The sequence below is a fragment of the Mastigoproctus giganteus genome, chromosome 7 (genome assembly GCF_048544385.1).
Source record: "Mastigoproctus giganteus isolate SK-2022 chromosome 7, ASM4854438v1, whole genome shotgun sequence".
Classification (NCBI taxonomy): domain Eukaryota; kingdom Metazoa; phylum Arthropoda; class Arachnida; order Uropygi; family Thelyphonidae; genus Mastigoproctus; species Mastigoproctus giganteus.
In genome coordinates, this window is record NC_143581.1 from 199,640,691 (window position 1) to 199,655,947 (window position 15,257).

Here is a 15,257-nt window from a genome sequence, read left to right on the forward strand (position 1 = left end):
TATTCTCTGAGTACTAATTATATATTTTCTTTAAATAATTATAATAATAAATTTAATTATTAAATTAAATTAAATAATTTTATATTTTCTTTAAATATATTGTATAAGGTGTAACAACTACTCCAGAAAATAATTCATTTCTAATGCCACTAAACACTGACTCATGAGACTGCATATATAACTGCTTCAAAAGAATTTCTGCTTCATACGTGCAAAAGAAATTCATAACTCTTTAAATGGATGCAGTTTCAGCTATTATTGCAACAGAACACAATGTTGATGCAAAATGGACTAAGTTGGCTTAGCCCTGTGAATCAGAGCAAAATTGGGATCACCTCTCTACCTTGATATATTTTTGTATCTATGACAATAAATTAAGATTTCCTGATATAAATTAAAAAAAAAAAAAAACAAAAAAAAAAAAACAAAAAAAAAAAAACGAAATAAGGCTACTGCAGCTTCTTTATATGTATTCCACATTAAAACAGTATGTGAAGAAACATCTTCTGCATTACATATTTTGACATACCATTGAGGTATGCTTGATTTTCTTTTTTAATACAATTTCAATATTGTTTCTGTGAGTAGCATTGGCATTATTTATATACTTCGGCCATCTTACATGCTTTAAACATTTGCATTTCTTCTTTTCTTCCCCCACCAAATGAAGAAAAGTTTTGTAGCACAAAAATTTAATAGGCAACCTCCCCTTTGTCACAAGGGGGGGAGGGAGGGAGGCAGAAATTGGGAAGAATGCGTTTTTGGATATACAAATAAAGCAATTAACTTCTCTCTTGCACCTTAGGGCCTTATCATTGTGAACCATTCAGAGAATATTCCAGAACCTCCAAGATTGAATATAACTGTGCCCCCCAACATGACAAGCACCACTAGCATGAACAATATAATATTGATTTAAAGGTATAAAATAAACTGATTTATCTTTTTCCCTTCTTTTTTGAAGTGCAACACACAACTTAAATCTTAATTATCTGTAGTATTTTTGAATAAAGCTTAAGAAATTAGAAAAAAAAAAAAAAAATTTCGTGCAGTGGTTCTCTAAATTAGACCTTAAAGTGTTTACCTGTTTCTTGTAATCTGTACATATTGTTAGAAAAAATATTTGTGCTAAAAAAAAGAATGAAACCACACTAATCGTTGGTCTACTTTAATGCAAACTGTGGTTGCCATAGTTTACAGAGCTCACTTCCAACCCTCCAAAATTTGTAAACATCGGAAGTGGCGAGACACAGCAGGTGGGGAAGGGAAAACACTTGCATGCCCCACACCTGACATTACCTTCACAACAGCAAAGGCAGCTGGGAATCTAGACTATAGTAATGTGGCAAGAGAAGCACATGTACACAAGCACCACTTTCTACAGCAGCTACAAATGGCAAACTGGTCGATGTACAAAACACTATCTTCACACCACATTGGGTAGCTACGCCATCTGGTGACTTGGCTTCAAACTGGACATTCTCATGTAGCACCCTTACATGACAGTTCAAAGTATTTTAAAATACACTACAACTTATACAAGTTCTTACAATTCATAGTATCTGAAAGTGCCAAGAAACTGTTTAAAAATTGAGTTGAATTTCACCAACCATAACAAGTATGATGAAAATATTGTAGTAACAATGTAATAAAATTAATAAAATGAACAAAGTATAATATAAAACAATGATTGTTATAAACAAAAATGTATACAACTTTCACGCATTCTGTCTCTCACACATGCATGCACACAGAAAAAGAAACATCAATATGATTAGCACCTCTTGAAAGGGCGTCTGCTTCTCTTAAAAGTTATATAAGATTATCTGAGAGTCAGACAAAATTTGGAAATTGTTGGCATTTGCAAATTTAACAATTTGAACGAGTACACTGTCAAGTAACAATTTTATTTTAACCACTTGTTTACAATTTCCGCATATCTTTAGTAGGGAGAGACTGTAACCACTGATGCAGTACATTGATTTCCATCTTCTGTCCCCACCCTCCCTTCCCTAAATGTCACAGAAATAGGTAGACCTATGCATATCTAGCTACAGTACTACTATATATATATTTATATATTTGGAAAAAATGTAATGGTTAGTATAAAATGGACATACGTACAATGAAGGTACTGCTGGAAGGACCTTTACTAGTACACTTCTAATCTGAGGAGGAATTTGCTTAAGACAGGTATTTGTGCCTCTCACCAAACTGTAATATTAACTAGGTATGTTTACTATACTGTGCTATCAGGAATTTTAAAAATAAAGCATTCTGTTTAATAAAATACCCAAAAGGATCAATTTTTAAACTAGTGCAGAGTGTATTTGTCTTTTTTTTTTTTACCTAAATATATGACAGCTACAGATAGGGGAGTTTTAACACACATCCATCTTGTTTATTCATCATATAAACAAAGGGAGCATAATCATATTTCTTAGGAATAACAATTTAATTAACCCAACTATATAGACAATATATATAAATCTACTTCTGCTGATAAACTATAGTCAGTACACAACTTTTCTGCATTCACGTAGTCGGAATGTAACAATAAAATACCGGAAAATAACTATTAAAAATCAATACCATGCACTTGTTTTCTGGATAAGATGAAATCAGTAACTGGTAAAGGTACCAAATTTTGCTTATTACCTTTTAATATGTATAAATATGTATTTACAACCAGTGCACAAAAATTAAAATATCACTGAAAGAGTTAGAAATGCTACCTATATGCTGGAAAATATTTCCACTTGATAAAAAAATACTAGTATCTGAAGACGGATTGTATGTTGAAGCCTTATGCCTTAACAGTTACCTAATAAAAGTAATTTTACTACTACAAGTGTAACATTTTGGTGATTGCATTAAAATTATTCTCAGCCTAAAAAAAAATGACAAACAGAAGTCACCAGATGACACAGCAAGCAATCATATGAAATGTTTTACCACTAAGTGGCAGTTACTATGAGCACAGTGTGCTTAATGACTTGGTCAACACATTCTAAACTGAAATACAAGAAAGTTGTAAAGAAACAAGCTGATTTTAATGAAACCTGATTTGTTAAAGCTGGGGAATTAGCTGCCATGATTAATGAACTTTTAGAAAAAAATCCAATATTTCTCCTTTGAGGAGCACTTAATATAATAAAACTCAACAAGCTAAAGAAGCCCAACATAAACATGCACCCTTCCAATGCAATATTTAATTAATGGAACTTGTACAGACTGAAGCCTGCAGTCTTCAAGATAGCATTTAACTCTGCATTTGCCTAAACTACGTGTAAAAATTCAGGCAGGAACAAACACATCTACAACATGAAATGTGACATGCAAACAAGACTGAACATGTCAAAGATTAATTCTGTATACAACGTGGTCTCCTCTCCAGCTTCTATGAAAAGAACAAAGACCTAAGAGTTTATTACAACAGGCAACAAAATTTACAAAGCCCATGTCTTTCAAAAATTTTACATTGAGGTTCACCATAGTACTTTGAAGATGTTCTTTGAAATACCAATGGCAAGTCTACTGGTGAAAAACATTGCCCAGTCTATCCTCCTATACATAATTCCTCCAGTGATGAAGATTACACATACAGTACTACCAAACTGATGTTAACCGAAACACTTTAGTGCAAAAAGAAGCATAAAACAAGCTGGTTACTAACATATTCAATAAATTAACACGTTAACTTCTGCATAATTTTAATGTGAGCTTAATGACATGAAGAGATCTGTCAGTTATATGTTATTAATGTGCAAAAATTATAAAACATAAAATGAATTATAATTTCATTATCTTTTATTTACTGAGGTTAGACTGGGCAATGTCGTCTTTACCATGAAAACATTTTTTAGATGAGCACATCTGCTGGGAGTACTGGAGGGTAACCGAAGATGAGCACTTCACTGGGGACTAGTTTGTACAGAAAAACCTTCTGACCTACAAGATACTGGTCGAGAATCATTCACACTTTTCTCGACTCTTTGCTGGCAAGGGAGGAAAACCTCCAGACGGAACTGACCAATCATACAGGAACTACACCTTATCTCCGTCGATTATACGGGTTTGTGGCGCCATTTGATGACTGATCAGAGAGACCATCTTCTCCATCTTCTTCTATTGCCCCATCTAGAAGGATGTAAAAATATCTTTACTACTACAATAATTTTAGCGAACTGAATAAATAGTCAATTGATGGGTATAACAGTGTTATTAGTAAACATCAAAAATTCAACCTGTTACAATTAAAATTTTAATTATGTATACTGCAGTAAAATAAAATAATGTTAACTTACAATACAGGAAAATATGCCATTCATATATATTAATATACATTCTTATACAGCTTATACTTTTTTTTTTGACATTAAAAATATCTTTACCAGTGTTATTTGGAAAAAGCATTACGTTACCTAGAAATCGTTATATAGAATTGTCACGAAACCTGATGTGCATGCATTGTACTTGACTTTAAAAATGTCTTTTCTTGGGCACATGTGTTGTACTTGTTGCATGCAGTGATGCAACAAGTACAATGCACATATATTATTATGGATGAACAATGCACCCTCTGTACCATTAAAAGAAAAAGAAGGTGGGATGGAAGAAGCAATCCAAATGATAGATGCATTATGTTCTAAAGAGAAAACTCCAGGTTATTCAAATTTACAGAAATATAAACATACTTTAGCATTAGCATTAGCATTAGTAGAGGCATACGATGCAAGAAAGCAAGCTTATTCAGCATCAGCCAAAAAAAAAAAAAAAAAAAACCCACTCCCATTTCACCCCTCCGTTCGTTCGAAATACCTGTCCAGTTGAGCTTTAAATTTGTTTAGGCTATCAACTTCAACAACAAGTGATGGAAGTCGGTTCCACCAACCAACCACCCGCTGGCCAAAGGCAAATTTCCGCACATCTATCCGACATCCGTCCTTCCTCAATTTGAATTTATGCCCTCTGAGGTGATTATTCTGAGAAAGATGAAGAATCCCATTGGCATTGAGCATGCTCAAACCATTCAAGGCCTTATACACCTCTATCAGATCACCTCGCCGGTGCCTAGTCTCCAGACTCTGTAATTTGCAAAACTTAAGCCTTTCTTCGTAAGAGCAACCCTTTGTTCCATTTACTAATTTTGTTGCCCTTCTCTGTACCCGTTCCAGCAGCTCTACATCCTTCTTGAAATGAGGCCTCCAGACCTGTATACAGTACTCAAGATGTGGCCTAACCATTGCCTTATACAAGGGAATAATCACCTCCTTATCCCTGCTAGAAAAATTCCTGTATATCATTGACAAGACACCATGAGCTACTCTTGCAGCTCGTCTGCACTGCTCAGAGAACTTCATATCTCCCTGCACAATTACCCCCAGGTCCTTTTCATTCTCCACCACTGTCAGTGCAGTACCGCAGAGTTGATACGTTGCTCTGGGGTTACTGTTTCCCATATGTAGTACTTTACATTTGTCAATGTTAAACTTCATTTGCCACCTCTCAGCCCATCTGTTCAACCTTTCCAGATCCTGTTGCAGCAGCATAGCGTCAGTAGTGTCCTTAACGACCCTGCCAACCTTTGTATCATCTGCAAACTTGGACATTAAACTTGATATCCCATCATCAATATCATTCATAAACACCGAAAACAACAACGGACCCAACACTGAACCTTGAGGAACTCCACTAATAACATTAGTCCACGTTGAGCAGTGTCCATTGATTACCACTCTCTGTCTTCTGCCACTCAACCATCCCCTTATCCATAGTAGCAATTTGCCTCCAATGCCACACTGCTCCAATTTGTGCAGCAGTCTTCCATGTGCAACAGTATCAAAAGCCTTTCTAAGATCCAAATATATAATATCAAAGTTATTCCCTGCATCCAGTTCTTTTGTGACTACATCATAGTATCCAATCAAATTGGTCAGGCAAGACCTGCCCTTAACAAAACCATGCTGCGTCTGAGCTATAACTGAATTCTTGTCTAGATGATCCTGCAGTGCTTCTTTAACCAGTGCCTCCATTAATTTACCTGGAACAGAAGTTAAACTAACAGGTCTATAATTACTTGTGTCAGCCTTTGATCCTCCTTTGTGAATTGGGGTTACATTTGCACATCTCCAGTCTATGGGTACCTCCCCTGAGTCCAAAGAAGCTCTCATAATTATGGCTAGGGGTTTGCATACTTCCTTTGCTGCCTCCTTTAATATAACTGGATAGATCCCATCCACCCCAGGTGCCTTTTTTATGTTTATCCTCAACAATCTCTCCTCCACTTTCCTCTCAGTTATTACAAAATCATCCAGCTCACTGCCAATGTTTACTTTACCTACATCATTCTCCTTCCTGAATAACTCCTCATGCGTGAATGTAGATGCAAAATACTCGTTTAGATTGTTAGCCACCTGAGCAGGATCCTCAACTGTTGAACCATCAATATCCAGTGGACCAATCTGATTCATCCCTTTCCTTCTCGAGTTCAAGTATGTAAAGAACTCTTTTCTGTTTTTCTTTGCATCCTTTGCCAAGGATTTTTCGTAGTCTGCCTTTGCCTGCCTAATCTCCTTTGTGACTTGGTTACAGACCAACTTATATCTATCATAGGCTTCCATGTCACCCATTAATTTATATGTATCCCATGCATTTTTCTTCTCTGCCACATGTCTCATTAGTTCATCTGACAACCATTTAGGCCTAAACCTTGAACAATATTTCTTAGTTGGTATGTAAAGCCTGGTAGCCTCCAAGATTAGTTCCTTGAATGCTTCCCATTTTGAGTTTGCTGTTGGTAACATCATCAGTTGGTCCCACTGTACAGAATTTAAATACTGTCTCAGACCATCATAGTCGCCTTTACGAAAACAAAAACCCTTCCCTTTACCTCTGATGGTAGTTACCTCCTTGAGTAAATCCCACTTCAACACACTGTGATCACTGCCACCTAGTGGTTCATTTATCTGCAGGTTCTTAATGCACGAAGAGTCACTACTGATAATCAGATCAAGAGTATTGCTCCCTCTTGTTGCCTCACGAACATGCTGATGTAGAAAACAATCATCCAATAAATCCACAAAAGCCTTGCTAGTGTGCGAGTGACCAACCCACAAATTCCAGTCAATATCTGGGAAATTAAAATCCCCCATTATAAGACTCTCTGATTTACTGGCCCACTCTATTTCCCTGTACAATATCTTATTATACTCATCAGAGTCATTAGGCCTATAGCACACTCCTACTCTCAATTTTGATTTCCCTATGCTTATGTCACACCAAACTGATTCGGCACTGCCCTGTCCATCGATGTCAACTGGCTTCACTTCCTTGGACTTTATGTGTTTCTTAATTAATAGCATAACCCCTCCTCCCCTCCTGTCCTGTCTATCCTTTCTATACACATTGTATTCCCCAAATTCCAGTTCCGCATTACTTATATCTGTGTGACACCACGTCTCTGATATCCCAACAATATCTGCCTTTGATGTTTTGAGCAATACCTCAAATTCATCAAATTTATTTACCAAACTCCTAGCATTGGTGTACACGCAGGTATACATGCACCTGTTTCTATTCTTAGCTACCCTAACGCAACCCATGTGTTTACTTGTACCGCAATGACTACCAGCAGTCTCTGAAATATCCTGCATCTTGTTTTTCAGACTTCTGCTCATATCAATAGAAGCAGTGCAAGAATCACTTCCACCTCTGCCAGTGGCTACTGTTAATCTATTAGTCCTTGTATCCCCCCCAACTAGCAGTTTTCCGACCCACCTAACACTGCCTCGACAGCATCAGCAAAAATTCTTGCACCCTTTCTATTTAAGTGTATCCCATCCCTGTAGAAGCAATCTCTCCTGTTAACAAGTACAGTCCAGGCTGAAAAAAATTCTACCCCTTGAGCCTTGCACAATCCCTCCAGGGCCGAATTGATCGACAAGGCTCTCATCATATACTCCCTCCTATCGTGTCTGGGCAGAATTGCAGACACTTTCAAGTTCAACCCTAATTCACGGCTTTTTTTCAGCAGTGACCTGTACTTGCTAAGTAATTCCGCCGGTCTCCTACTCTTAATATCATTCGTGCCAACGTGTACAACTATATCACCTTTTGTGCCCTTAAAAGATGATATCCGCTCTACAACGTCATCAACCTTTGCCCCTGGCAGACATACCCTGGTCCTATTCCACCTATCCTTTTTACAAAGCATGTTCCCCGTTTCCCTGACAATAGAGTCACCAACAACTACTAGTTCCTGTGGGACCAGCGCATTCTGCCTAGGGGGCTGCTTCTGTGTTGCCTGATGACCAAGTGCAAGCTCTGGCGTTGATGTGGGCAGCTGAGAGCTTGATGGGCCCCTCAATTTATTTCCTTCGAGGGCATCCACCCTGTCCTTCAAGCTCTCATAAAGGCCCATAACAACGCTGAGTTGTCGCCTGATTTCCTTGCACTCCTTACATCGTGCACACACAAAGACATCCCCCTTGGCAGTATCATGTCCCGTACCCAACTGCTCCGCAAACATCAAGCAAACAGTGCATTTTAATAGACTGTGATTCAGAGGGCAACTGGCCCCCTCAGTTCTCCCCTGAACCACAGCACTCCCATTAGCTTGAGCCTTTTGCTTTGCTGCTCTGGTTAGAGTCATGATTCCAATTTAATTCAATAAAATTAAAACAAAAATTAAATCCTTAAGTTATATTATATATATATATATATTGTTTTTTTTTTTTTTTTTTTTTTTTTTTCGGTATCTAGTGTTCCCTTTATACAACTTCCGTATCACGTGTAGCACTCTAGTTATGTATTAATTATTTGTTACGATTAAGTCGTTATATATATTTATAGAGTTAAAAATACAATTTAATTGACAATGAAGTTTATCAAGATTAATAGATTTACTGAATAATTGACAATATTATATTATGCACTATACTATACAAAGCTAATGCTATCGAATTCCGGATATGCTGTGTCGCGTTTCAGTAACGAGTGTTATCTACGAAGTCCCTTTATATAACTTCCGTATCAAGTTATGTATTAATTATTTATTTTTACTAATTATTTATGTTCCGTAACCTATGTGGTTATATGTATAGTTAAAAGTACAATTTAATTGCCAATGAAGTTCGACAAGATTAATAGATTTACTGATTAATGTTCACGTAACAATGGCGGCTGTCTATGAACGGTAAACACGTGTATTTGATACCCTTTCCGATACTAAGTAATACCTACAAATCTCTATCTAAGTTACTTTAACTTTAAGTACCGTAAATAGGAATATAAAGCTACTCTAGAAATAAGTTAATATGTCAATTTAAACTAATAAAGCAGAAAATAAATCAGAAAAAACTTCTCTGTTCCAGTAGCGGCAGAAAGGCACGTCCGTACAGGAAACTCTCGCCCTCAAGCCCTTTTACCTATTATAAACTTATAAACTTAAAAATTACTTTTACCTATTATAAAAATAATAATGCAAACCGACATGATGTCAAATTGAAGCACCTCTTTGGCCAATATTGCAAACTTGTATATTGATACCGATGGCCACAGAGGACAATCAAAGATAAGCTTATTGCAAATAAATCATAAAATGCACGACTCATTAGAATTGGATAATCATGTTAATTTCGAAGAATTTCTTAAATCAAATGAATGCCAATCAGAAGAAGAATATCTAAATATTTTGAGGGCTGGTATCGAACGACCACATGTATTTCTTAAATGCAAGACAGAAGAGAAATTTATGAATAATTTCAATCCTTGCATTTTAGGAGTGCTCAAGTCTAATTCAGATTTACAATTTATTGTAGAAGAATATTCATGTGCAGCATATATAGTTCAATATGTGAATAAAACTAACAGAGGAATAAGCAACCTGCAACAGAAAATTATAGAGCTACAAGAAGAATATCCTGATATGGATATAACTGATCTAACACGAGCATTAAGTATAGATGTAATGAATTCTGTAGAGATGAGTTCACAAGAGGCAGCTTGGTATTTATTAAGATACCCAAATGTCCGTGTCTTCAAGAGCAATTGAATAGGTGCCAATGGTATGGCCACATGAGCATCAGAAATTATGCAAATCAACAGCTGAATTGGATGAACTTTTGCAAGTAGAGATAGGGACGTGATAATCACCTTAGCTTTTATTAGACCACACTTGGAATACTGTGTTCAAGCATGGAGACCGCACCTAAAGAAAGACATTGAGCTTCTTGAAAGGGTGCAAAGAAGGGTAACTCGCCTGGTGAGATCGGCAAAAGGGCATCCTTATGAAGAAAGATTTCAAATATGTGGGTTGCAGAGTTTGGAAACTAGACACCTTAGAGGAGATTTGATTGAGGTGTTTAAGGCTCTGAGAAGCATCAGTAAAATGAATGAGGATGAAATTTTCAAGATTACAAATGATGCTAGAACTAGGGGACATAAATTCAGGTTACGGGGGGACATGTTTAGATTGGACTGCAGGAAGTTTTATTTTAGCCAGCGAGTTATAAATTACTGAAATAAGTTGCCTACATAGGTGGTAGAGGCTGACAGTTTGGGGAAATTCAAAGGTCATCTGGATAGTACCTTCGGGTGAGGGAAGCACATAGGATGATAGGTTTAATTTCCTTTTCTTTTATTAATTATTATTATTATTTTTTATCATTGTTTTATTTGTTTTTTTTTGGCTGGTGCAGCATAAGCCATAGGCTTTCTTGCACCATGCGGCCATTACTAATACTAATAAACAATATGTGAAAGATAAACATTTCCCTAGTCAATCCGTACCTATTACAAAACGATCAACTATGATTCCATTCAAGAACAACAGGAAATTAACATGTAGACATACTTAGATAAGTTATAGGATTTCTTAAAGTACTGATATGATTGGACTCAAGTTTGAATAGCAAATCTTAATAAACGGTACTCACCTTAGATAATCTGCAGTTGCTACATGAGGTAGAATGGATGAATAATTTTGGTGTTTAAGAGGTTTTGAATAATTCAGAGTTTAAATGAGTTAATTAGTAAGGATACGGAATTAAAATATGCTCAAGGAAGTAGAAGTGCACAACTCCGTCCCTGGTTGTCACTGAAGAATTAATTGATTAAAAACTCTAAAATATATGAAACCGGTGAAGCCAAAAGTTATAACAACTGACTTTCGTTTTTTAACGTCTTCAGTTGGCAATACTAAAGTGAGGAGAGAACACGTGTTTTAAACAACTTCTATGTTCCTGTGATGCTCATTGTGACATGCGGGAATCTTAGGTGCATGAGATTCCAGACCGGGGAAAAGGTTGGAGGGTAGTTTCGCATTTATGACATTTAATTTGGTGTGATGGCAGAACTATTCTATAATAAGGGCTTCATATTGAAAAATTCTGTATGGAAATATTGTATGTGTTATCAATTTTATAGGTGTCTTGGTCGGAAAGGATCTGTTCCATTTTGTCAATATAGGCGCTTTTATCTAGAATTATTGTATCACCTTTGTCAGCTTTTTGTATAATAATGTTTGGAATATCCTGTAGTTTTTGTATGTCTAATAGTTGTTTTTTCATGTTGAGTTGGGGGGGTGGGTTTTGAATTGATAATGGCGTTGGTTTGGTGCATGATTCACCATTTATCGGGGTGGTTTTCGAGTTTAGTTTGTAACTCTATGATGCAATCTTTTATGGAATAACGGTGGTCCCTTATAGCGAAGTTAAACCCATGTTATAGTCCTGAAAGCTCAGTGGTAGTGAAGGTTTGTGATGAAATATTAACAGTGGAATTTTGTAGGGGGGGGTTGTATTTTTTGTATGAGTGTATTCCATTTTTTTTTATATGCCTTTGTTCCACGTCTTTGAGGGCAGCATTAATGGGTGTTATTAAAGGTAGTAATTTCTATCCAAGTTTGGGGTGACATTTCTTTTTTAAGATTGAATCTTAACTGATGTATTTGATGTAATAATTGATATTTTTTATTGAACCTTCTTCTTCCCATATAATGGCAATTGAGATTTGATGTATAATGTGTGGATATCTTTTGCAAGTGTTTTTGGGAAAAATATCAGCGAATTTTGGAATTATGTTGTAAGGCATTTTTGTAAGAATGAAATATGGCGTTTGTTAGTAAAATACTTAACAAGTATTTTTGAAAGGTGTGTCTTTTTGTCTAGCATGTTCAAAAGCATCAAGGATCAAGAATTAAATAGGTGGTGCAGATAAGGTGTAGATATAATTGTTCAAGTATCTTATAGTTTGACAATTAGATAAGTTATAGGATTTCTTAAAGTACCGATATGATTGGACCCAAGTTCGAATAGCAAAGCTGAATAAACAGTACTCACCTTAGATAACCTGCAGTAGTTACATGAGGTAGCATGGATGAATAATTTTGGGATTTAAGAGGTTTTGAATAATTTAGAGTTTAAATGAGTTAATTAGTAAGGATACGGAATTAAAAATTAAAAACAGAATTAAAATATGCTCAAGGAAGTAGAAGTGCACAATTCCGTCCCTGGTTGTCATTGAAGAATTAATTGATTAAAAACTCTAAAATATATGAAACCGGTGAAGTCAAAAGTCAATAACGACTGACTTTCATTTTTTTAACGTCTTCAGTTGGCAATACTAAAGTGAGGAGGGAACGAGTGTTTTATAAGAACTTCTATGTTCCCGTGATGCTCTTTGTGCACTCAATTTCCTTAACCTCACAATATACAAAACAGGCACCAAACTGGGAAACAAGATTTTTAGGAAAAATACACACACACAGGTAAATATCTACACTTTGAATCACACTACCCACTTAGTACAAAAAAAGCTGTTCTTTATAACCAAATTCACAACGCTATTAAATACAGCTCTTCACAAGATGACTTATATGTTGAACTACAATATCTTACAAAAAAGTTCATGTCCAGAAAATACCTGTTCCAATTTCTGTTGCCAAAAATAACACCAATAATTTACCCAAACACAACACAACAAAAGGGAGCACGCGCATCATTCTCCCTTATCACAGTAGTCTCGCCAGACAATTCTGTCAAGTGTTCGCAGGCACTGACATTACACTTATATTTTCCTCATATAACAAACTCAGGTTACTATTTAATACATACAAAGAAACATAAAAACCCAATAATATTGTATATTTAATCAAATGTCAGCAAAATTGCAATGCCTGCTACATCGGAAGCATCACTATCAAGTATGGTTCCACAAAAACCTCTAACACACGGGCTTATTACCATTACAACAGTTTCAGAGCAGGGCAATTTAGTACCGAGCTTACACTACACGTACATTCCCACAACTACACCCCTTTAGTTTATTCAGCCATTACCATCATAAAATTAAAATTAGTTACAAAATTTTTCAATACATATATTTCATATATTTTAGAGTTTTTAATCAATTAATTCTTCAATGACAACCAGGGACGGAGTTGTGCGCTTCTACTTCCTTGAGCATATTTTAATTCCATTTTTAATTTTTAATTCCGTATCCTTACTAATTAACTCATTTAAACTTTAAATTATTCAAAACCTCTTAAACCCCAACATTATTCATCCATCCTACCTCATGTAACAACTGCAGATTATCTAAGGTGAGTACCATTTATTAAGCTTTTCTATTCGAACTTGAGTCCATGTAGACATACACAATTAACTTTAGTATGTGCTTGTGCTTTGACTATACATAAATCTCAAGGTGGGACCTTTGCCAAAGTTGTATATAATTATGAGAAAGATCATCAACAGCAACTTGTATATGTGGCGTTATTTTGAGTGACCTAACTGCAAGGTTTATATATCACAAATCCCCACAATGATTTCATATTTCACCATGGCAAAGCTACTAGTAATATAGAACTTCGTGCTGAACTAGATAGCTTGAAAAATAATAAGCTACCATCTCTACAGGATGAACTGCAAGATTTGGTACAAAGTGGTATATCTATATCGTCAATGAATGTACAAAGTTTATGGGCCCATGTTCGACATATTGAAATGGACATAATCTTACAGCAATCCAAAATATTAAGTGAAACGTGGTTGGATAATGATGAACATATATTACTTAAACCATTCCAATGTGTGAATCAATTTAAAAGGTTGGATGTTTGTAGTGGTGGTGTTGCGATATATCAACATGACGGTTCAGCTATCATCAGTACACCACATATCTTTGAATGTGACAGTGGTATCAGATGAAATTGGAGACATCTTTTTTTTTTTTTTTTTTTTTTGATTTGGTAGTTGTTGGCGCATCGGCTTCTGTGGCCATATTGCACCTCCCATGGTTTTTGCAGTACTTTGATCCAAGCCCGAGGCGGGAATCGAACCCGCGACCTTTGGGTTGCCGGGCAGGTACTTTACCCACTCGGCTAGCCCGGTCGGCTGGAGACATCTGTGGTTCTTTGTGCAAATTCAATAGTGAATCTATTTTCATCGTTGCCATATACATCACTCCAGGGATGTCGTTAGTTTTATTAAAAAATTCATAAACAAGAATTTGATGCCGTATTCCATTGAAGGTGCAAAATTATTGGAAGAGCCACTGGATACCTGAAGTTCTTGCTGGTGATTTCAATCTAGAATTAAATTCTGGGGCTGGAAAGAAGTTTTGTAAATTTATGAAAGATGTCTACAATTTAGATATTAAGTCAAATACTTGAGTAAACACTACACGCAATGGAATGACAATTGATGGAGTATTCACTTGGGAATTAAAATCATTTGAGTGTCAAAATTATATATCTTATTTCAGTTACCATTGTTATTGTTATTTGGTTTTTTGGAGCATTAGCAACTAAGGCCATATTGCTCTGGGGATATGCGGTGGTCATTCACTGACCTTTCCGCATCCTCCGAAAAATACTTTGGTGGTCGTGGGCTCGAACCCCAGTCTAATCAAGAAGCATGTGCTATGGCACTGCTGCTCCTGCCTACCTGGCTACGGAGGCACCTCAGCTACCATAGACCACAATAATTTTAGTGCTTATTATAATAACATTAATTAATTATTATAATAACACTCACAGACAATCATGAAATAATTTGTATAAAATATATTATAAATATTTCATACAAATTATTTCATTGTACACTAGTACAATGAAATAATGATAATTGTATTTCATTGTTGGTTTCGTTTGGGTGTTTTTTTTTTTTTTTTAGGAGCATTAGCAAATAAGGCCACATTTCTCCGGGGATATGCGGTGGTCATTCCCTGATCTTTCCACTTCCTCTATATTTGGT

The 15,257-nt window shown here is 35.9% G+C and overlaps 1 protein-coding gene across 1 annotated transcript in view; it reads right to left on the minus strand.

Annotated features, from left to right (window-relative positions):
* Positions 1–1,152: 1,152 nt before the first annotated feature.
* LOC150083552 (stress-activated protein kinase JNK-like) overlaps positions 1,153–15,257 on the minus strand; it is a 440,237-nt gene continuing 426,132 nt past the window's right edge. The window contains 1 exon segment of the mRNA XM_090378067.1: positions 1,153–4,140. Coding sequence (XP_090234193.1) covers positions 4,055–4,140 — 86 coding nt within the window. The 3' untranslated portion in view covers positions 1,153–4,054.